Raw genomic sequence first — 22755 nt, 5'->3', positions numbered from 1 at the left:
GTGGGTAGTAGATGTCTCAGGAGAAACAGTATGAGGGGGAAGCAGGTGTCTCCGGAGACACAGTGCAGAGGGGTCGTAGATGTCTCAGGAGGAGCAGTTAAGGTGGAGCCTGAAGAGATGGGTCTTCTGTCTCCGACGGACTGATTCTGCAATACAGGCAGTCCCACTCATATTATTCTTTTTTATTGACAGATACAGTAGAGATTATGACAGGAAGGATGGGTGAGAGAGAGAGAAGGGATGACATGCAGGATATGTCCACGGCTGGAATCGAACCGGGGACTCTGCAGTACATGGTCAACACTTAATCCACTACGCCACCTAAGCAGCCCTATGATTCTGCAATTCTGACAACCTTAGGAAGCTCGTTCCACCACCAGGGAGCCAGTGTAGTGAAGACACGTGACTGGGCAGTGTGACTGCCGCGTAGGCGTAGAGGTGGGTGGGGCCAGTCAGCCAGCAGAGGTGGAGGAGCGGTGTGAACAGGCTGAAGTTTGGGGGGGGTGGGGGGTGACCATTGCTTGCAGGTAGGCAGGGGCAGGTCCCTTTTGCTGCCCAGTAGGCAAGCACCAAGGTCTTGAAACTTATGCGAGTGTTTACAGTAAAAGATTCCTTAAACACTGAAGTTGTTTACACAGTCCTTTCTTTTTGTACACTGTGATACCTTTTATGTGCATAATGACTTTTGTTTGTATCAGTTTGCTGTCTGATACTCACCCTCTGGTGTGGCAGCCAGACAAGCCTGGCCCGGAACATCTACAAAAAGAGAGAGAGAGAGAGAGAAGGCAATGATACTCTACCATTTTTGCCCCACGGATATGGTTTTGTTTGCGGTTTCTTTTTTACTACTCTTATTTACATGTATTAAGTGTTCTTTGTGGTATATTCTTGAAACCTAGCTATCGACGGGAGTGGAACTATGTACAAGCCTTCTGGGCTTCCGTTCTCTCCTTGCACCGTTTCATGTGTGCTAAATCAACTAAACTAAACTAAAACTAAACTAAACTCTCGGGAAAAAAACGATATTACATGAATAGGAAATTCTACGGAGCCCCCCTGGGGTCACATGGTAGAAAAAATATATTTGATGTGTGAATCCGTTCCCCCGGTTTAGTAATTCGTTCCCTCGGTTTAGTAATTTGTTACGGATTACTAAACCGAGGGAACAGATTTACTAAATCGAGGGAACGGATTCACACATCAAATATTTTTTTTCTACCATGTGACCCCAGGGGGGCTCCGTAAAATTCTGTTCCATAAACTCTAAACATTCTAAGAAATCTCTCACCCCTGGGTGCAGTTCTCATGGCATGGCTGGCATTCCCTCCTGGCGTTGGTGTATTTCCAGATCAGCGTGTCGCCATCACCAGGCACTCCGTGAGGGCAGCGAGAGACACAGTGAGGGCCGTCTTTGACACGGGCACATTGGAGACACTGGTCAGGGCCCTGGGATAGGCAGGGCACAGGAAGGTGTTGACATGGGTTAGTCAAGTTTCTGTCGTGTGACTTTGAACCAGTATAGGTCTACTTGGAATGATTGTTGGTTGTGCATCTCTTGTTGTTTAACTCTCCACAGTATTATCTCCACAGTAATAACACCAACACAAAATCACAGAATTCACTGTATTTGTCTAACCTTACGTATAGGCCTATCTATCTGTAGTACAATATCACATGATTATCTATGTATATTTGAGATTAAGCTGCGTACGGGGCCACGGCAGGTCTGGGTTCCGTTCTCCGCCATACACTCCGGGTCACACTCTACACACGTGTTGTTCACCAAGAACTCTCGAGGCTCCCTGGAAAAAACAAACAACCAGAAGAGAATGGTTTAAAACAAACTTGACTTTGGTCCTCTTGTTGACAGACAAGGCAAATGCAAAGCCTAGAATCAATAGCAGACATTGACAGCTTTCTTAAGACTGCACAAATGACACACCTGACTTCCCAGAAACACCTGTCAAGCCCCATTATTTTTGGTTACCCTAAAATAGGGGGGGGACTATGCATAAAAAGTGTTTTTACACCATTTCTGAATGGTGAAAGCAATATGTACAGAATAAAACTCATAGTAAACTCATAGCTAGTAAATGTTCTGGAGTGTAGAGCCAAAAGAAAAAAGAAAAAAATGCTTCACTGTCCCATTACTTATGCAAAATGATTTAAATATATGCCCATCTCTGAATTAACTCACCCCAGTAGGACATTGCAAGCTCCTACACAGCGCCCCCTACGGGTGAAGTGTTGGCAGGAGAAACACATGGTGGTGCCGGGACCCCAGCAGCCCTCCTCAGTACACTGCTCATCACAGGTGCTGTTCTGTAGCACTGTCAGGAACAGAGAGGAACACTGAGGCTCTATGGAGAATACTGCACTCTCCTCATACAAACTAACTATCTAGGGCTAATGGTATACAACAACGCATCTAGAGCTAATGGTCTATACCAGTTAGATCCCAAACGGTGTGCCGTGAGTCAAGTCTAGGTGTGCCGTGGGATTTTGTGACAAGCATACAAGCATTATTATTATTGCAACTATACAAAATGTTATGACTGCATTTTTTTGTTTACTATTTTAATTGACTATATATTATATATTTCCCAGTAGCACTCATTTCCCAATACAAAGGAAAATTGGGCTGTTTCACAGGTCGGGAAATCATCAGCGTTTTTTCTGCAGATTCGCTGTGTGGCAGCGCGGTGAAAAAACACACGGTTTCCAGGTGAATCCAATTTTAAAAATAAATATCCCTGTGTTCCCAATTGGAGATTCCCTTCGAATGTAGCAGACGGATGAACACAGCGGGGGAAATGTTGTGCAGATGAGAGCCAATCGTGACGTAGCAAAGACACGGAAAAATCGGAATGGCTTGTTGAATCACATGTTTTCTGAAATACGCAGAAACTACTAATACCACAAACATTTTAATAGATGTATTCTATCTATTCTATTCAGTTTTTCTTTTAAGAGATGATCTAGTGTGAGATCTAATAGCTTGTGACATTTATTTACTTCATTTTTCAGCTCGAATATAAATACAGGTGTGCCATGTGGGATTTTGGCTTGCCCTTCGGTGTGCCTTGGGCACAAAAAGTTTGCAAACCACTGGTCTATACAACAACATATCTAGAGCTAATGGTCTATCCAACAATGGTGATAGGTATGATAGGGTCCTGGTCTTAAGTGATATAGTGGTATTAACAAAGTATGCTAAATGTATGCTAATATCTGGTCCATATAGCTACGGCAGTGCTAGTTGCTAATCTAACCACAGAAGCCAGTGGGCAGTTGTATAGATAGTGTATAAAGGATTTACCACATGCGCTGGGGTTTGCGTTGTTCCCCACCCTGGTGAACTGCTTGTTGGACCTGAACAGTGTCTTCCAGTGTTCTGCATTGGTGTAACACAGCTGAGGGTTGTTCTTGACCACCACGTTGCCATCACTGACCTCTCGTAACGAACGCAGCCCAAGGTGCTGCAGATGAGGGACGTTCAGGGCGGCAAAACTCACTTGGCCACTAGAAGGAGAGAGAGAAAAGTACAGTTGAATTTCAGATTCGCTTCTTAAACATCATGACAGGGTATCTCAGGGTAATAGTTTAAAGTAGATGTTGCTGCTTACAATTGTTTGGTCCGTCCTCTGATGATCTGCAGGTTCTCAAAGGGACTTAGAGAAGTCAGGTGATCTGGCCAGGCTTGTATCAGCAGAAACCCTTCACAGCAAAACAACAGAAAGTTTATCAAAGCATTTAGAAACATTTACATATCACAACATAATAATACATGACTATATGATATATAGTGTGATCACATTTCTTTAGTAACCTTGCATTAGTTCTAAGAAAGCCCCATCCTTATAGTATAACAAGCTTAACTCATTAAACACCATTATACTGCTCTACAAAGGCAAAAGACCGTATGTCGCCACAGTGTAGAACTGAGAAAATGTACTTTAAAGTCGTTTTGTTATGCAGCCAAATAAATTGTAGGCAGAATATTGGAAATGTGGCAATTCTTAGTTTTTTTATAGTTATTTGTAGTTATTTATCTACATAATAAAATATTGAGCTCAAACTTGACTCATGTTATGTTATGTTATAATTTAATGTGTTGAAAACCAGTGAGTAATGCGAGTATAATGCTCTAGCATTTAACTTCTCAGAGGACGTTGTTTGCAATGGATTTTTTTTTTTATCAGGTTACAAGAAAGAGTAGGGTTAGGGTTAGGGTATGGGTAGGGTTAGGCTATAATTATGAATTGTTACTGCTGAGCTCGTTTTGTGTGTGTGATTATGCTACTTAGTGTTGTGTGTCCATGCGAGTCCTAACCCACTCGTGCTGTTTCCATGGCTGTCAGTGTCGGGCTGTGACAGGTTGGCACTGACTAGCTTGCATGACACAAAAAAGCATTCATTGCGTATGATTTATGATTACTTATAGCTGGCAAGCCATCTAGTTATCGTTTGTTTTCAATGCTTTGCTTGCATTCTGATCGCATAATGGGAGCAGTAGTAGATTGCCTTGGTGTCTTGGTGTCTGCTTTTCAAAGCCATCTCTACCAACATTTCATTCATTTCAAACTCATTTTCGGAAAAAAAAGGTAAGTTGTTGCCTTTTGCCTTTGCACGGCTGTATAGTAATTGTATAACAACATAAAAACAAACCGTTACCTGAAATTTCTTTGACAGTCTTGAAGTATTCCAGTTTAGAAAGATCCATTGGTAGTGTGTTGGTGTATCTGTCACTGTTAGAGCCAATCAGGACACAGATTACAGGAAGTCTCTCTAATGACGCCAAGTGCATATTTAGAGTTGCAGTAAAGATATGGCAAACAGCAGCTGACGTAATATGATCTGATTATCAAGGCCATTGGTCACACCTGTGGCATTACCCCAGTATATCTAACACCTTACCCCAGTATATCTAACACCTTACTCCAGTAGTATATCTAACACCTTACCTCAGTATATCTAACACTTTACCACAGTATATCTAACACCTTACCACAGTATATCTAACCCTTTACCATCGTGGATTTAACACCTTACCCCAGTAGAGAAGTCCCAATGATTGAAATATCTCCATTGATCTTGGTGCAGTTCTTGAAAGACTCAATGTTTGAGGCGTTGATTGACAGGACGCCCGTCAGAGAACCCATTCCAAGTCCGTTACAGACTACAGGAGAGGAACACAAGCACAGTCACATCACTTCTCTTCTACTGCAGCACCCAGGGTTGGGAGACAATACAGCTAGGAAGGGACAAGAGAAATAATCATCTCCTCAAGGTGCTGGTGATTGGCATCATGAGGTTTGATTTGATTTGATTGATTGGTAGAAAAAGGTCTAGTACCTATTTCAATTGTGGTCTCTTTTATAGCAAGACAAAAGGGTGAGGCAAGGCTGATGGTACATCAAACCATGACGGTATGTGATTGATTTATGAAGATGAGATAGAGATGCAATAAGGAACTGTAATTTGTAATAGAGAAGTTCACACTCTGATAATTCTGATAATTCTGATAATTCCATCAGGAAGAAAAAGTTCTCAACAAAGTCAATTTTCTAATGATTTTTACAGAATGATTGCTATACAGTGATGCTTGAAAGTACGTGAACCCCTTGTGTAATTATAGATTTTTTGTTTGTTTTTACCATGAAATCTTTATTTAATCAGAACCAGTCTTTTTTACATAAACAGGTTTATACTTACTAATTCCATATGTTGGTTTAGAGTGAATCATGTGTGGAGTAGGAAAACTACATTTTTTTTTTTTAAATTAGTTTTTCAGATTTTATCCCTTTTTCACCCAATTTGGTATCCAATTGAACCCAACCTAGCATCCAATTATCCCCTGCCTATTGCGTAGGATCCGCCGCACGACCCCGTGGCCGGCAGCCCCAGAGGAGATCGCCAGGCAGACTAGCTGACTGGCTCCTCGAGCCCAGCACCGTTATTCCGGCACCCCGGGGGCGCTGTTGCGCGACGGATCCTTGTCCGGAAATAGTCCTATACCGCCCTCTGGAGCGGCCGCTCAATATGCCACTCCCTGTGTGCCTCGGCCATATCCGGGTCTGGCGAGACCGGGATTCGATCCCAGTCCCCGGTGGGCAGCTTGCACTAGTGGCTAATGCTTAGACCGCTACGCCACCGCGGGGAAAACTAAATTATAAAGAAATTAGTACATAAAGATTTAGATTTCATGGTAAAAAAAAAAAAAATCTATAATTGCACAAGGGGTTCACATACTTTCAAGCACCACTGTATATAGTAGCCATTAGCTGTCCAACAGACCTGTAGGTAGTAACATTGCAATATGTTTTTTTGATCCAATAAACTCATTCCAATAAACCAATCAATCACTACACTAGATCTCTAGACCATTCAGAGTACTGTACCTTTAGGACAGGGTCCTTCACACTTCTTACACCTTCTGACCCAGCCCTCCTGCACCTCGTGTGTGTCTCCACTGCAGGTTCTCACACACGCTCCGTGGTACGTGATGACATAGTTATCTACAGAGGACAACAAGCACACGCTGGGTCACACACCCACCCACGCACCCACGCAAACACATACACACCCACAGACCCACACACACACACACACAGATTTCCCCACACTAAAAGAAACTCACACACACACACACACACACACACACACACACACACACAACAGAGAGCGAGGAGCTAGAGGGTCCTACGTGGGCAGGTCTTGACACAGGTAGCACCGAAGGTGTATTTGGCGTTGGGGTTGACAGCCAGCTGATGTGTGTTGGGGTTGTACAGCATGAGGGGAGGGCAGGTGTCCTTACACGTCCCTTCGTCCTGGAAGTCCCTGCACGCCTGGGGGAAGAGGAACAACATTCACATAAGCTGTTAAGAACGAAGGATCAGGACGTGTCAGTTATCATAAAGGATAATACTCACTAAACCGTCGAGTGTGTATTGTTGCTTGATGTATTGCAGGTTGTAAACATCTCTAATAGCATCACCTCACGCCAGTATTGTTAGTGTATCTTTTGTTTGTGTGTGTGTGTGTGTGTGTGTGTGTGTGTATGTGTGTGTGTGTCTTGGCCGTGTGGAGAAGGAGGTGTTATGTGTACCCTTGAGTGTTCAGTGCTGCTTAGCCCCGAAATATTTGATTCCCTGTTTGTGTAATATGATTTGTGGAACCAAATAAAGTATTCAAGTGTGTGTGTGTGTGTGTGTGTGTGTGTGTGTGTTTGGTCTCACCAGACATTCAGTAGGCCTGGGTCCGGTGCAGCCAGAAGCACAGTGCTCGTTGCAGCAGTCGCTGGGTTTAGGTCCTCGGCACCTCCTAGAACACTGCTCTGCACACGTCATCTTGGTAACTGAGGAGAGACAGAGGCCGTCAAAACAATATAACTCTATTCAATGGAACGTGTATACCTTCCAGGGGAGGCCGGCACGCAGTGTGTTTAATACTTAATACCATTCCTCATTCCATTCCATGCAATTACAATGAGCCCTGTCCTCTGATGTCTACCTCCACTAGTCTCCACCAAAGTCCTTTGTGGTTACAGACACTGCTAGTGTGGAAAAAACGACAGCAAATGACTGTGGTTGATGCTGAAGAGTGTGTGAAGGTCTAAATACTTACAGGTCTGACAGTGGCCTGGTCCTCCTGCCCAACATGATCCATTGTAGCAGCCAGAGTCACACTTCTCACCTGTCACATCAGACACACACAGCTGTGTCACAACAGACGAGGCTTCATAGCTCAGTGGTTAGAGCACTGGTCTTGTAAACCAGGGGTCGTGAGTTCAATTCTCACTGGGGCCTTAATTTCCCCTTTGGGATCAATGAACTTCCTATCTAACACACATCAAGAAACGGACTCTACACAGATGTTTTTGAAGGAAGACTTTTTTGTAAATCACTAAACTGTCATTATAAACAAATAATCAATCATAGATAATCATGATTATGACCGTAAATTTGAATAATAGAGGTGTCATACATACAGTGCCGTCCGTAGGTCTCCAGTTTGAGCTCCATACTGGGGTTACTGGCCTTGTTGATGACGTCCCACCACTGGATGGTCTCCACGTTACAGAGCAAAGGATTATGGGCCACCTTCACGCCTCCTTTCAGAATCTCTGTACAGCATACGGCATACAGGGGCAGGTAGAACAGGTAAGGTTAAGAACCTGGGGTAGAAGGATCAACTGTACCTTGTACCCTGTTGCTGTACCCTATCTTACACAGGTAGGGTTTTCACTCACCCGTGAGGCCGGTCAGTTGCAGCTCTCTCAGTCCCCTGGTGTAGTTGAGGTTCTGGGAGGAGTGGTTCCTCTCGTAGTTGGACATGATGGCCAGAGCGTACTTGCTGGAGAAGAGGGCGTGGCCCCGTATGAGACGCAGGTTCTCCAGGGGGATGGTCGACGCCTTGTTGAGGGCGATGAGGACGTAGCCGCCCACTTCCTGGATGGACTGTATAGTGGAGAAGACACTGACATCATCATGTGTGCTGTATGTGTCTACAGTGGAAGCCCCAGACACACTTTTGGCGAGATGCAGGCCAGAGGAAACTTGAAACTCAAAGAAAAGAAGATGAGCAGCTATTTTATAAGGTATTTTCTCAGTTTTTAACATGTCAGGGGTGGCAAAGGCACAAAGGACATACAAAGGAAATTCAGAGTCTCAAACACTGTTCAAAGAAATTCAAAGAAATTCAGTGTCTCAAAGACTTGACAGCCAGGGCGACATGGAAAAGGAGACCAGGTAAATGAATGAAGGACCTCAGCCTTTACCTTGAGGAAAGTCAAGTCGTGGTATTCCTGTATGTAGGTGACCTCCAGGTTCTCTAGCACCACGGTGCAGTTACTGTACATCCTCACCAGGTTGTTGTAGTGGTCGTCCACCGTTCCCAGGAGAGTCAGTCTGTTACTGATACCCTGGCACACTGCAACAGACAGACAGAGGGAGAGAGAGAGAGGGAGAGGGAGAGAGACGGAGAGGGAGAGAGAGAGAGAGGGAGAGAGAGAGAGGGAGGGAGGGAGGGAGGGAGAGGGAGAGAGAGAGAGGGAGAGGGAGAGAGACGGAGAGGGAGAGAGAGGGAGAAAGAGAAAGAGAGAGAGAGAGACGGAGAGGGAGAGAGAGAGATGAGAGAGAGAGAGAGAGCGAGAGAAAGAGAGAGAGACAGACAGAGAGAGAGATGAGAGAGAGAGAAAGAGAGAGACAGAGACAGACAGAGAGAGAGAGAGAGAGAGAGAGGGAGGGAGGGAGGGAGAGGGAAAGAGAGGGGGAGATAGAGAGAGAGGGAGGGAGGGAGGGAGAGGGAAAGAGAGGGGGAGACAAAGAGAGAGAGGGAGGGAGGGAGGGAGGGAGGGAGAGAGAGAGAGAGAATTATTTGTCAAATCATCACTCATTAAAATGACTTTGCCAAGTGTTTTGTCCATTTCCTGTGTTTGGACAAAAGCAAACCACAAGACCACAATCCCACACGTATCTCAACCTAAACAACAGACTGGGCAGAGTTCGTCTCTGACTCGTCTACCACATCCCACTGTTATCTACTGTAGCTATCTCTGAACCGTCTGAAAGTCTCTCTACAACAGGTCGGGCAGGTTACCGAGGCTCTAAGGAGAGTGATTGACACATACTTAAACTGCGGCAAGGAAACAAATTTGCTACATTTCATCATTACTGTAACAGTAAGGACGATGGGAAATTAAATACTCCCACTCCCACTCCCTCTGTGCTGTCAAAGAAATAAGTGTGTGTGTGGTATGTGTGTGTGTGTGTGTGCTTGTGTGTGCGTGTGTGTGTGTGTGTATGTCTGTATGTGTGTGTGTGTGTATGTATGTGTGTGTGTGTGTGTGTGTGTGTGTGTGCGTGTGTGCATTTGTGCGTGCGTGCATGTGTTTGTGCATTGAGAGGCAGATGCTGTAGTCAGTGGGAGGTGTAGTGGGTAGAGGGCAGCAGCAGGTATGGGAATAGTCGTCCCCAGTCTAATCTATCATGGGACTAGAGAGGATCCCTCACAGTATGAGTAGAGAGATGGAGCCAATCATTCAATCAGTCTGATACAGAATGTATGGTTCATATTAGTAGCTGGTACAGCTTCTCAGGAAGCTTTTTTTTTATCAATTTTATGATCATAAGTCAAATATGAGATTTGCGGGTTCCCTAATCTGACATCTCAGTATGCTCCCCCTAAACCAATAGGCCAGATGACTTATTGAACATAACATATTCACGTGATTACACAGCTGCTGCAGTAAGTTGTCGTCTGTTATGACAGGCTAATGGTTGTTAGCATCGAATGTACTGAAAGCTGCAACTGCCGTTCATGAAAAGGCAACAGGGGGAATGTGGTGGCCTAGTGGTTAATGAGTTCGACTGGTGATCAGAAGGTCATGAGTTCAAATCCCATCTGAGAACACCACCACTAGTGTGCCCTTGAGTAAGGCACTTAGCCTCTGTAATTCTAAATCGCTTTTGATTGAAGTGTCTGCTAATTGGTGTAAATATCAAGTCGAAGTACTGATCCACTTTATAGGGAATGGGATCACCTAAAAGAGAGAAATACATGTAGTTCATAGGGTTAAAGCTGCACAGGCCTTCGAGAGCTCCCTATCGGCATGCTCATATTTGTGTTCTCCCAAAACGGCCTCTCTCTCTCTCTCTCTCTCTCTGATGTCACTAAGATCAACACAGCTGTAATAGTGACACGCCAGCACGCACACAGGCACAGGCATGCACGCACGCGCACACACACACACACACACACACACACACACATACACACACACACACACACACACACACACACACACACACACACACATTCACATAGAGGGCTTTAGCCTCTGTTCTCTGTTCCTTATGCAGCTCAGTGATGGTCAATGTCACCCAGGGGTAATATGACATCTGGATACACATCCTAGCTCAAATAATGAAGTGTCTGGATGTGGATAGCAGTGTGTAGAGTGTCTAATAATCCCATCAGGGATGGGTTGAATAAAAAATGCAATCATTTATTTGTTAATTCATTCCTTATCCGTGACAGCGGATGTGTCATTACTGTGTTTTTTTTTTGTTTTTAGTTTTTTAAATCTCCACTTCCGTTGGAAGATCTCAGTGACATCTGGATGGATATGAACCACTCCTCGACTCTGACCTCACCAGAGTTAAATCACCTCTCTCTTCCTCATATTTGAGCACACCCCCGCTCTCTCTCTCTTTCTTTTTATTTCTCTCTGCCCTCCCGGAGGAGCCTGACCCGGTTCCACACACTTCCTGTTGCAGTTTGTTTCTTCAGTCCATAATCCCAGCCTCATCCCACTCACTGACTCCCTATCTTACTTTTTCCCCCTCTATTCATCCTATTCTCCCTACACCGTCCTTTATCCCCCTCCCTCCTCCTCTCCTTCCGTGCCACCCACCCATGTGTCCTCCCCTACATCGCCTCCCAAGGGGGAAAGGCACCGAAGGACGAAGGAGAGTACTGATCACACTCCTCCCGGAACTGAATCACTTCTCCACGTGTCACTCACTGCTCTGAAACATGGCCGCTGGACATCCAAACCCTCCATCCCTTCTACCCTCTCTCACCCCCCTAACCCATTTCTAATCCTCCTCAAGGAGCTGTAGAGATGTGGGGCAGAATTGCCGCTATATAGTAGCTGCCTATATATCGATGATGTTCGTTTACGAGAGAGAGCATATGAAGTTAGTTCCTATTTCCAAACCTACAGAGTGTAGCCTTTGGGGGGGAAAAAAACGTTAACGCTAACGTTAAAGCTAATTGGCCTTCAGATTCCTGGGATAAGCATGTTAGATCCTCTTTAGCTGATCCCCGCTGATCCTCCTCTGTTTGTGTTTGGAGAAGAACAGGTTTGATCTGAGAGGAAAGTTTATCTTGGACAGCTTCCACTACGCAGACATGCCACAGTGATCCTCAACAAGCTCCTGTGTGTGCTTGTGTGTGTGTGTGTGTGTGTGTGTGTGTGTGTGTGTGTTTTTTCCCCCTCAGTCTCCTTGAATAAGAGTCTGACCTCGCAACATTCGTAGTCTCTCGACAAGCCGAAGGCTCTGCGAACACACAAAAAGTTTTGGGGAAAATCCTCAGTTATTTTGATCTCTCTTTGCATTGTGAAATCAGAGAAGAGGGTCCAGTCAATGTTTTTGTTGTTGGGGGGAGGCCTTGGGATTCAACCTTGGTTGTGTGTGTGTGTGTGTGTGTGTGTGTGTGTGTGTGTGTGTGTGTGTGTGTGTGCGTGTGCGTGTGTGTGTGACGTGTGTGTGTGACCTATGAAATAGTTTTTTTGCATATTACAAAAAGTTTAAGTGTTGAAGAGGCCACTCGATATAACAAACACCAGTTTTAGGATCACTAAATAGCCTACTTATCATTTGTGAATTGGAATCACTGTATAGTCTGTTGTAGGTTACAGGGTAAGTGCTACTTAGGTTTTAGGACGTGTGCAAAAGCAAGGACTGTGTGATCATCTAATTATGTGGAGTTATGTGTTTTTAGCATGTTGATGTTCTATCAGCAAGTTGTGATGTGCTAAACATGCAGTTCGATGTTCATAGCAATGTTCCTGGCTAGCTTGCTAGCTACTAGCAGCTGTTTTTGTGTGTGTTTTGATTCAGAGTAAGTTTCTTTAGTTTGAGGGGCACCAACATTCAAATCATTTCTTGCATATCTTCATCAAATATAATTATATTTCTATGACACATCTTTTGAATGCTTACAATCTGCACTTTCATAATTTAAACAAAATTAAATTACATTTCCCTACTTGAGGACACCAGACCCTAAGAGCTCTCTCTATGTATCTCTATGTTCTCCTGCCTCCCTCATTCCTCCTAACAAGGCAGTGTGGAATTCCCTGAGACTGTGCCATATTTCCTCTGAACAGAAGGAGGAAGAGAGAGAGAAAGATGGGGGGACGGGGACGGACTGAGAGGTTAGTGGTTGGATGTTGGGACAGGAGAGGCTTTACTTTCATACTGGGGTTGTTTGCATGGTGGGTTCACACACACACACACACACACACACACACACACACACACACACACACACACACACACACACACAGCACACACACACACAGAGGGTCCAAGTCATTCATTCACACAGGAAACACGGAGAGTGGAGTATGTGTGTGGGCGGCTCATCACCGGTGTCTCTTTTAACTGTCAAGGAAGGTTTCATTCATCCTCTGCCAGAGTATCCCTGATTTATTAACTATAAAAACTGGCCTAACTTTCCCTTCACGTGACGTCATTAGAGTCTAATTCACACCTACTGAACTCCTATTAATGCAGTCCTCCTAATACTGAAGACCCTGTCTGTGTCCCCTCAACAGAATGACCATTCAGGACACTCCTATAGCTCATTGGGTCTTGACCACACCGCTCAAATCATTCCATTGTCATCTCAAAAGCCACGTGTTTGTATCAAGACCCCACAACAAGTCAGACATTCATTGAACAGATGTAAATAAGTCTGGATAGGTTATAGTCAGTGGTAGAATGGCAGGGAACCCTCCGGCTGTGAAAGTCCATACATCACAACCTGCAGAATGTGAACTACGGTAAACTGGAGACAGCTGTCAGCGTAATGATTGCGTAATCTGTGTAATCTGAACGGTAACTAACGTAAATTCAAGTAAATTACTAAATTTACTTCAACCTGAAAAGCTTAGTCAACCTTGTAGCGAATCAGAATATGTTTATCACTCAGATTTGTGGTCGCCAACAATGATAATACACTGACATCTGTCTCAATTATTTATTTATTTAAAGTGTTTCCATTCTGTTCTGTTCTGTTTTACATTCTATGGTTTGTGACGTATGGACTTTTATAGCGTATTTCAGCATTGAATTATTTGCCCTTACTAAGACAAAGTAAGTCTTCCTGGAATCATTCAATTTTCACCACCGGATACAGTTTACTGTAGCGTCGTGTACTTATACAGTCCACTTCCGCTGTAGTGTTTACCTCTATCTCGATGTGTACACTATACAGCCCCTGGAGTGTATTTAGACTTACTTTGTACTTAGTCTTAATGTTGTATATTTGGGCCTAGGGTGTACTTAGCCCTCGTTTGGCAACCCTAGAGGCAACCCTAGAGGAGAATACCTCAAATGCAGTATCTGACTGAACAGGTCTCTGTTGTAGCAATGCACCCTGGGAACATCGCCTGCGGTTCCGCTTACATTCCACACTGACATCTCTAAGTTGAAATAACTGAGTATTGCATAGGTAGGTATTTCAGTGTACTTTTACACAATATTTAGGTTGTGTGTGTATCTGAAAGATAATAATATGTTGATCCAACACTCATGCACACCCGCACACACACACACACACACACAACTCCTCAGCGATTGGCCAACATATCCATCATCTGTCCTGTACTCCCTCTCAAGGCCAACCCCCCCCCCCCCCACACACACACATACACACACACACACACACACACACACGCGCACTGTTCTCTGGTCTGGTCCAGCAGTTAACCCTTGCTAACCACCCTCTCTGCTCTCTCTCTCTCTCTCTCTCTCTCTCTCTCTCTCTCTCTCTCTCTCTCTCTCTCTCTCTGTAGTCCACGCTATCTTCTCTCGATTATGTTTAGAGTGGGATCAGGCAAACCATGATTGGCACAGGAATAATCATCCTAGCCTGGGTGCCAACCTGTCTCCGCTGTAGTCGGTCAATGGTGGTCTGGCCTGGTTGGCGTTGATGTGACTGGTTGTGAAGGTCAGGAGGTGTGCAGGTTAGTATATTACCACCAGGATCCTAATACAACCCCTGGGCTAATGTTTGTCTACTGTTCCCTATGACAACACTTATTCTCTTAGCCTGATCTCTTAACTGGGCGTGGATCAACGAAGTCACATGCTTTCCCTAAATGACCTGAACATAAGCTGGAATTTCAGGCTGAAATCCCGAGACTTAAATAGGAATGAACTTGATTGATTACCAATTGATGGTAATAATCATTCAGATAATTCATTAAATATACTGTATATAGCGCTTTTCCGAGGCTCAAAGACGCTGAGCAGTTGGTGTAGTTGCATGTCTATTGGCATATCAATTAGACAACCTTTACAAACATTGGCTCAGACATGTCCTTTGCAAGTAGATTCCTGAAAAAAAATCGAAGGTGTCAGGGCTCCAGTCTTGATGCCTGTACCCTACAGTTCGACGCAAAGTCGCTGTATCTCTGGAAGTCAAGCATGTGTCCGATGAACCCTATGGGTGGCAACACACACGAACACACAGTCCTATGGGGTGTAGATCGATAGGTGTACCAGGGACCAATCAATAGGACTTACAGCAGATCATCCACATCAAAGCCCACCACTTAACATCACCAGTGTGATATTGACCGTGAGACGGAAGAGAGCGTGAGTTCAGAAGTGTTTATCCTGTCCTTACCACAACACTGACCTCTCCTCTCTCTGAATGACACTGGAACAGTATCATATACACAGTATATACTACCTTGGAGTGTATATTAAAACTAGCCCTCTACAACTGAGTAGATCTTTCCAGCTAACAAGGACACTCTTAGGGACCAGTGCCTGACCACAGTCCAGAGGTTGAGAAACATTGAATAAGAGTTTCTGTATCTTGTTATGCACATTATACTCTGATAAATCCCAGAGAACTAGAATGTTTACCGTGGCAGGTCAGAGATGTGGGGAGATACAGAGAATTGGACATGGGAGGGTCTAAATGGAAATGGCACGTGACCAGATGACCCTAGTCTAAAGGTTGGATGACCAAGACACCTCCACACAGTCAACACTGAAATGAGATAGAGACCGGTTAGTGACTCTGGAGTTTAAACAGGACAACGTGTTACTGTTTTCTTTGCTACAAGGACGAACAATCTGACCTCTCAGGTACTGGGAAGAGAAAACCAAGTTGACTACAGTAGGGGTGACTCTGCTGTTTAAACAGGACAACATGTCAGTTGACTAGATCCTCTCAGAGAGAAATATATTGTGTGAGTCATCATCCTACAGTAGTACCCCTGATCATCACAACCTCACAACACTCACTGGCATAGGAGTCACTGTCAGGTATATTGATAAAACAGTGTAATTCCTTCACTCACGTCATTCCATAAACAAATTCATCACTCTACACAGACTCTATTTTGGGTTCATTCCCTGTCATTGGCAGGGAGACATAGCCATTGTGGCGTGTTAGCGATGGTACCTCACCTACATATTAATATCATCTGTCATGTTCCAGGTCTGTAGCTGTAAACATCATGTCAAATTTAAGTCCCTCACAAAACTCACCTGCAACCTGACACTTGGCCTAAAACAACCCTCGGAGGGTTCACTTTCTGAACCAGGAGAAGGTGCTCAACAAACAACACTCTTCCATTCTCTCTTTCTCCCCTTCCCTTCTCTTTATCAGGTGTACATCTCATATTTCACTGAGATGATTTACTTAACTGTTGTCAATAGTCATATTGTTGCGTATGACAACAAAACCTCACTGGAAGAGCTTCAACCGAGAATGAGGAAGTCTCATTTCACCCAGGAATTTCACAACCCCTTTCAGATTGGAGATAAGGCTTTAGATCTTGTCTCCCTTTCTTTCACATATTCTATGTAGAGACAAGAACATTCTGTCTGATCACTGGTCCCCTGGAATGTTACACAGAATGAAATGAATGTACCAACAGCAATCGCCATATTTAGCTAATGAAGTTAGAAGCGCCTTAAACAAGATAATACAATGAACAACTGGTATATATGTTACGGTACATGTGGGAATACGGTACATGTGGGAAAACTAGGGTTAGGGTTAGGTGCTAGCCTAGGGTGCTACGGTTAGGGTTAGGGGTAGGGGTAGGGTTAGGATTAGGGTTAGCGTTAGACATGCCAGCATGTACCAAGTCGACGTAGCACCTAACCCTAACCCTAGTTTGTACCGTATTCCCACATGTACCGTAACATATAGAGTACATATAGAAACGCCTCTCCCTTCAGTCTGGCAGATCTAATACGTGTCTGTACTCAGCAGAATACTTAATTTGTGTCTATAGAACAAGATCATCTCTCCAAGAAGCCATTGCAATGTACACATCAGGTTTCATATTCATATGACTCATATAACATCTCTACAGAGTGATATAAACAACCCAGGGGAGGCTGGAGGTAGGGGCTCATTGTAATGCATTACAGGACACTTGCTTGATACCATTCCTCATTCTATTCCATGTATTACAATGAGACCGTCCTCCGATTTCTACCTCCACCAGCCTCCATCGACACGGTCTGTCCTGTGTCGACCTTGATTTGACATCACAGAGCTCCATGTTTTGACACTGAGAGAACACCATGACCTTGAAACACTTTACTCTACTACTTTAACTGGCCAATCTGTTATTTCTTACTTTCATACTAAATGCAACATCAATCAAATTAGCTCACCCGCCTTACCAGAGTTATACATAAACTCTAAAGAACAAAGAGGGTTTATGTACAGACGTTTCACATAATACATTAATATCATTCGAGCATTGTAATTGGTGGTATAAGAGGAGTATTATCTGATGTACACTAATCCAGTAAAACTTGTCCAATAAATTACCTTTATGATGTCATGTATTAGCAGATAAAAATATCAAACCTTGGGAAAATAGGACCTGTCAGTGTGTTGAGATAAGATCATGTATGTCAATTGTGCTGGTTAGGGTTTTGCAATAGGCTAGAGAAAAAGATCCATAGAAATGATACATGCAGATTTTTTTTAAGGTTATTATATTTTTTGAATGAGGCAGTCCCACTCATATTTTTCATTGTATTGAATAGAGATAATGAAGATAGACAGGAAAGTAAGGAGAAGAGGGCATGGGCCGGATTCAAACCCATGTGGACAAACACAGTACGTGTGCACTGTAGACCGTGGTGCTAGACCACTGGACCACCTCATCTAGATTGTTGATACATATTTTGATCAAAAGTATTCAATGACCTCCAACAAAACAGTGGTAAGTGTTATAGAACAGGCACGCTCCTTAGTGACCTTGCCTGAGGTGATGTGATATTCACGTCAGATATTCTCACGCATGAAATCAATGGAGCTTTGCTCACTTTTCAAACACTCAATGAAAGGCCAGGTTTAAATGCTTAAATGCGCTGACAAGTGCTTTATTGATTTTTGACTCCATGTTTTTATTGGTGTTTACTGTCTTTTGATTGGTTGTTTAGACTGAGTAAAATTCTCAAAAATGGAGTAATTGAGTTACACACATGTAATCGAGGCGAAAGATAGGGAAGAGCAGAGCTGTGGCCAGCCAGAACGATGACAGACGCACCCTGTATCTGAATACCAGCATACCGAGGCTGGACACAGCGACCTTGTTCAGGCACATAGCTGATTAGACCTACTGCTGAAGACACAACTACCAGGGTATTGGTTGGCAGATGAACAAAATCGGAAAAAAACAGGTCAACAACCCGGGAGCCAAGTCATGAAGTAAATAAAACAACTCAGTAAGATATTGTTTGACAGATTGAATAGTCTTCAGTTCACTGTGACATGGGGTCTCCAGCTTGTTATAACTTATAATACAGCTTGTCCCAAGACATGGGAATCAAATTCAATAAATAAAGACAAGGTTGACACGGTATGTGAATCTGTAGTTTTAGTTCTGAGAGAAGGAGCTGATTGATATACTGCCCTGGCTGCTGAGGAACTGACAATAGTGTCAGCCTGGAGATACAACAGCTCTGGAAGTCGACATGACGCTACACGTTTCGGAGACACAAAACTCACCACTCTCTACTTAACCATTTCTACTGAGCTCTCCTTCGCAATGTCATTCCAATGGATGTATTCTGTACCTGAACCTAACTCGACTAGACTTTCACTAATCTGTTGATAGAAGAGATTTCCCTTTTCCTAAATGTGCATCATGGTTCTACCCTGAAACCTCAATCATATACCCAGGCTTTCTTGTCTAAGCTTCTTGATATGCAAGAGGGCAACATCTCAAGCCAAGTGTTGATTGTCTTGGCAATGCATTGAATGGAGACACGTGGTGCATGTCTTTGTGAAAACCATAACAAAAGAGCTTCCAGTCAAAGCCGAGCACTGAACAGTGAAATGGTCGCAGATCACTGAACTGATGTCCTGGAATATAAAGACTATTCTTTCCCCCGGTGGCTTGTGACATCAACTTGTAAATTGTTGAATTTGCGCACCACAACCCCAAGCAAGCAGCCATAATATCCAGATATCCTGGTTCCTGTAGTCTGCCATACGGGATGTCCTCCCAGCTCGCTCCCTGCCTGCCTGCTAGCTGAGCCATGGCGCCATATGACCACCTCTATTACAGTAGCAAGTACTACAAGAGTCTTATCCTCCTGGAATCTGAGGAATTCTAATCATTTGTCTAAAGGATAGTAGTCTAGCATCCACTGGATTAGAGGCCATAACCCCTGACTTGAATCTGTAGAGGCCCTCCGTTGTTTTTGCTGCAATCCAATGTGATCATTTGTGGTGAACTGTCTGGCTTCTGTGACGGTTCCGACCTTGTGCTTTATCTCTGTTCCGGCTAAATAGGCTATTTCAAACTAAGAAGGCCTTCTCCTCAAATGTCAACTTTCTAATATGTAACAGCTGATTTCACCATTCATTATAGACCAAAACAAGTCCATAATGACCGTCAGCACAATAACATTACCGTGACATGCAGACGGGGGCAATTGAGAGTCAAGCTGCAGAATAAGACAACAATACCATTCTGTCCTCCAGACAGACACACGCCACCTCCACAGTAGTCTAAGACTGACAGACACAGAGCTGGCTCCCCATACGACTCCCAAACGACTGAAGCATCACCGCTAGCGAGGCAAGATAAATATTTATTCAAGAAGAGTTGTTCAATATTCTATCACATCCAATTCATGTGTTCAATTTATACCTGACAATGGATGTGTCATTGTGACCTTGTTTTAAATATTATTACATGTTTGTAACTTTCTTATTATACTATTGAAGTCAGAGGAGGCTGGTGGTGGTAGAAATCAGAGGACAGGTTCATTGGGAATGGACATGGAATAGAATGAGGAATGGTATCAAATGTTTGCATTACAAGAACATTACATTACAGAGCCTGTCCTCCGATTTCTACCTCCACTAGCCTCCGTTGATTGAAGCAAGATATTCTTGCAGGGCATAGGGCTGACAACAGAGTCAAGTTAAAACCCATGCCACTTTACTGTAACAGGTCAGAACACATACAAGGAGAGAGGTGAGGGCTGGCACTGGAAACCCTAATACTTTAGATATACGTAGAGCTATCATCTAAAAACATCTTTCTCTTGACCAACCTGTGTCTGACCGATCTGGCTGAATAAGGTGATGCCGCGGTGACAACCGAGATCTGAAAGATACATTATAGGACGGAAGACCTGTCTGTCAATTCAAAGTGCCGGCTGATGGTAATCTGAAGCAGACATGAACCATCCATCCAGTATCTGGGTGTGAGCCTTGTGAGATGGTCCCTCCTCACCCTAGCCATTGTGTTAGCTGCTGTATGACAGCAGACAAAGAGATAGAGCTGTCAGCTATTCTAAACCACAGATGAACAATAACACAGTCCTCATCTCACACTGATGGGGAGGCCTGCAAATTACAGGAACATCATGTCAGCGTTTTATATTAATTGAAAAATGTATCCACCCAAAAAGAGAAGCGTCGAAGCTCACTAAATCACACATTGATTTGTTAATACAGTATAGAATGCCAGCCTTTTGTAGCTTCGTTCAAATACGTTTAACCAAAAAGGAAGTATTTTGTGGTACATTAACACAATCTTCATCAATTCTTACTCCTGCTAATTTACAAATAAATGACACTGTTAGTGGATTTCTTGTAAAAAGCACTGGAGTGGAGGAAACACATAAATAAATAAACATCACCACCACAATCCTTATTTGTGTTGTATGTACAGCAGTGTTGTTTGGGCTCCAGAGAGAAACAAGGGGTGTGAGAGGTCGTCCCTGCACCCCTCTCCACTGTGGGGAACCCCGTCTGTCTGTCTGTCTGTTCTCAGAGCCATCTGGATGGGAGACCCAACTTTGGCAGAACTAAAGGACCAGCTTTCTCCTCTCGCCCCCAACAGTGACTAGTGTGCCAAGACTATTAAGACATGGACAGGGAGGGATGGACACAGAAACTCTAGTCCTAGTGGGAATTCTCCAAAATATTATGAAATTCTTATTGCAACAAATCTGATGAAATGTACTGCTCTTACAAGAAATAGAGTTGCACATACTGTAGGGATAGAGCCTTTTTAATAAGAGAGGCTTGTAAATCACTAAAATAATATTAGGCTAAGTCACTTGAAGAAATGTTACTAAAAATCCCCCCCCAAAAGAATTTGTCATTGTGACTTCAACAAGGTGTTACAATAGCTTTTTTAATGGGTGCCTGGAGAAAGGAAATGTTCTGCTTGGGTTGTGTTAAATACGATTCGTTAGAAAATTAACTAGTGCCTCCAGGATATACTCCACTCGTCAATACAGATCGTGAGGTTAGAATTATAAGGTTCTATCTCCATTTTTGTCAAAATTGAGTTTTTTACATAATCTGATCCATTAGGTGTTTATTAATGCCTGTGTGGTGTTATTTTTAAAATGTTGACATTTTTGAGTTAGTAATTAATAAAATACAAAGGTTCCATCTCACAGAACATAATGGAATGTAAAAACTTTGACGCTCAATATCTCTGAACTACCCTAAACGGAGATAGAACCTTATCATTCTAAGCGCACGAGATATTATGCGAGGCTTCATATAACATGCAGTGATTACGATTTCTACTTATGCAATAAGCAATGAAGCACTTCGTTGTAGGAGAATGTTCCTTATTGTACAACAAGCTCACACAGTTTTGACGATGGCTTCGTTTCCAAAAGTTCCCCTCTCCAACCCAGCAAAGACGGGACAGAGTCTTAGATCTTACCTATCCTCTCCGCTGTCAGACAACAGCCCAGGCTGAGCAGGGCAGCAAGAACTAGTCCAGCTCCGGGTCGCATGGTTTGATATTGTGCTTCTCTTCAGTGAGATCGCTGGGGTAACTTCTCCATGATCTATGACACACACACCGCTAAATGGATGTAATCTAGTCCCGTTTGGAGATCGGACGGTCTGCGGGTGTACCAGGTGGGATTAGCGCTCTCTCTCTCTGGCTCTGACAGTTGAGGGTTCAGACCCTCTCTTCATTCTCCGCTAAAGCAGAACGGGCAACTTTCTACTCTCTCCACGTCACTGGGAAGGAGGACCGTTTTGGGAAGAAGTAAGTAGCGCACTGCGTTGTCACACTCCGTGGCATGATGCAAATAACACATAACGTTGTTATGATAACATCTCTTTAGATTGTTCGTTTGCACACACATTCATCACTGTCAACAGAACATTTGAACGTGGGAAATGTTGGACTTTTTAGAAGTTGTCACGCTTGTAGAAGTTGTCACGTTAGAAGAAAGTATTGCCTTTTTGCATAGAACATGCAGTATTGCATTTTGTATTCAGAATTAGATTTTTAAATATTTGTACAGTACAGGCCAAAAGTTTGGACACACCTTCTCATTCAATGCGTTTCCTTTATGTTCATGACTATTTGGTACATTGTAGATTATCACTGAAGGCATCAAAACTATGAATGCACATATAGGAATGATGTATTTAACAATAAAGTGTGAAATAACTCTAAATATGTCTTATATTTTA

General features: G+C 43.6%; 1 protein-coding gene across 1 annotated transcript in view; it reads right to left on the bottom strand.

Annotated features, from left to right (window-relative positions):
* The window catches only part of LOC308168344 (melanoma receptor tyrosine-protein kinase), a 30003-nt gene extending 7755 nt beyond the window's left edge, over positions 1 to 22248 (bottom strand). Inside the window, exons 1-16 of the mRNA XM_080542904.1 lie at positions 21989 to 22248; positions 8780 to 8931; positions 8252 to 8459; positions 7991 to 8125; positions 7627 to 7695; positions 7239 to 7357; positions 6707 to 6848; positions 6402 to 6518; positions 5053 to 5179; positions 4675 to 4748; positions 3627 to 3717; positions 3320 to 3522; positions 2198 to 2330; positions 1712 to 1802; positions 1289 to 1446; positions 718 to 756 (exon numbers count right to left, since the gene is read on the bottom strand). Coding sequence (XP_080399030.1) covers positions 718 to 756; positions 1289 to 1446; positions 1712 to 1802; positions 2198 to 2330; positions 3320 to 3522; positions 3627 to 3717; positions 4675 to 4748; positions 5053 to 5179; positions 6402 to 6518; positions 6707 to 6848; positions 7239 to 7357; positions 7627 to 7695; positions 7991 to 8125; positions 8252 to 8459; positions 8780 to 8931; positions 21989 to 22061 — 1931 coding nt within the window. The 5' untranslated portion in view covers positions 22062 to 22248. The remainder of the gene's footprint in view (positions 1 to 717; positions 757 to 1288; positions 1447 to 1711; positions 1803 to 2197; positions 2331 to 3319; positions 3523 to 3626; positions 3718 to 4674; positions 4749 to 5052; positions 5180 to 6401; positions 6519 to 6706; positions 6849 to 7238; positions 7358 to 7626; positions 7696 to 7990; positions 8126 to 8251; positions 8460 to 8779; positions 8932 to 21988) is intronic.
* Between the last annotated feature and the right edge of the window lie 507 nt (positions 22249 to 22755).

The sequence above is a fragment of the Nansenia antarctica genome (assembly GCF_963989245.1).
Source record: "Nansenia antarctica genome assembly, chromosome: 12".
Lineage (NCBI taxonomy): Eukaryota > Metazoa > Chordata > Actinopteri > Argentiniformes > Microstomatidae > Nansenia > Nansenia antarctica.
This window is presented reverse-complemented; position numbering and strand designations above follow the sequence as displayed.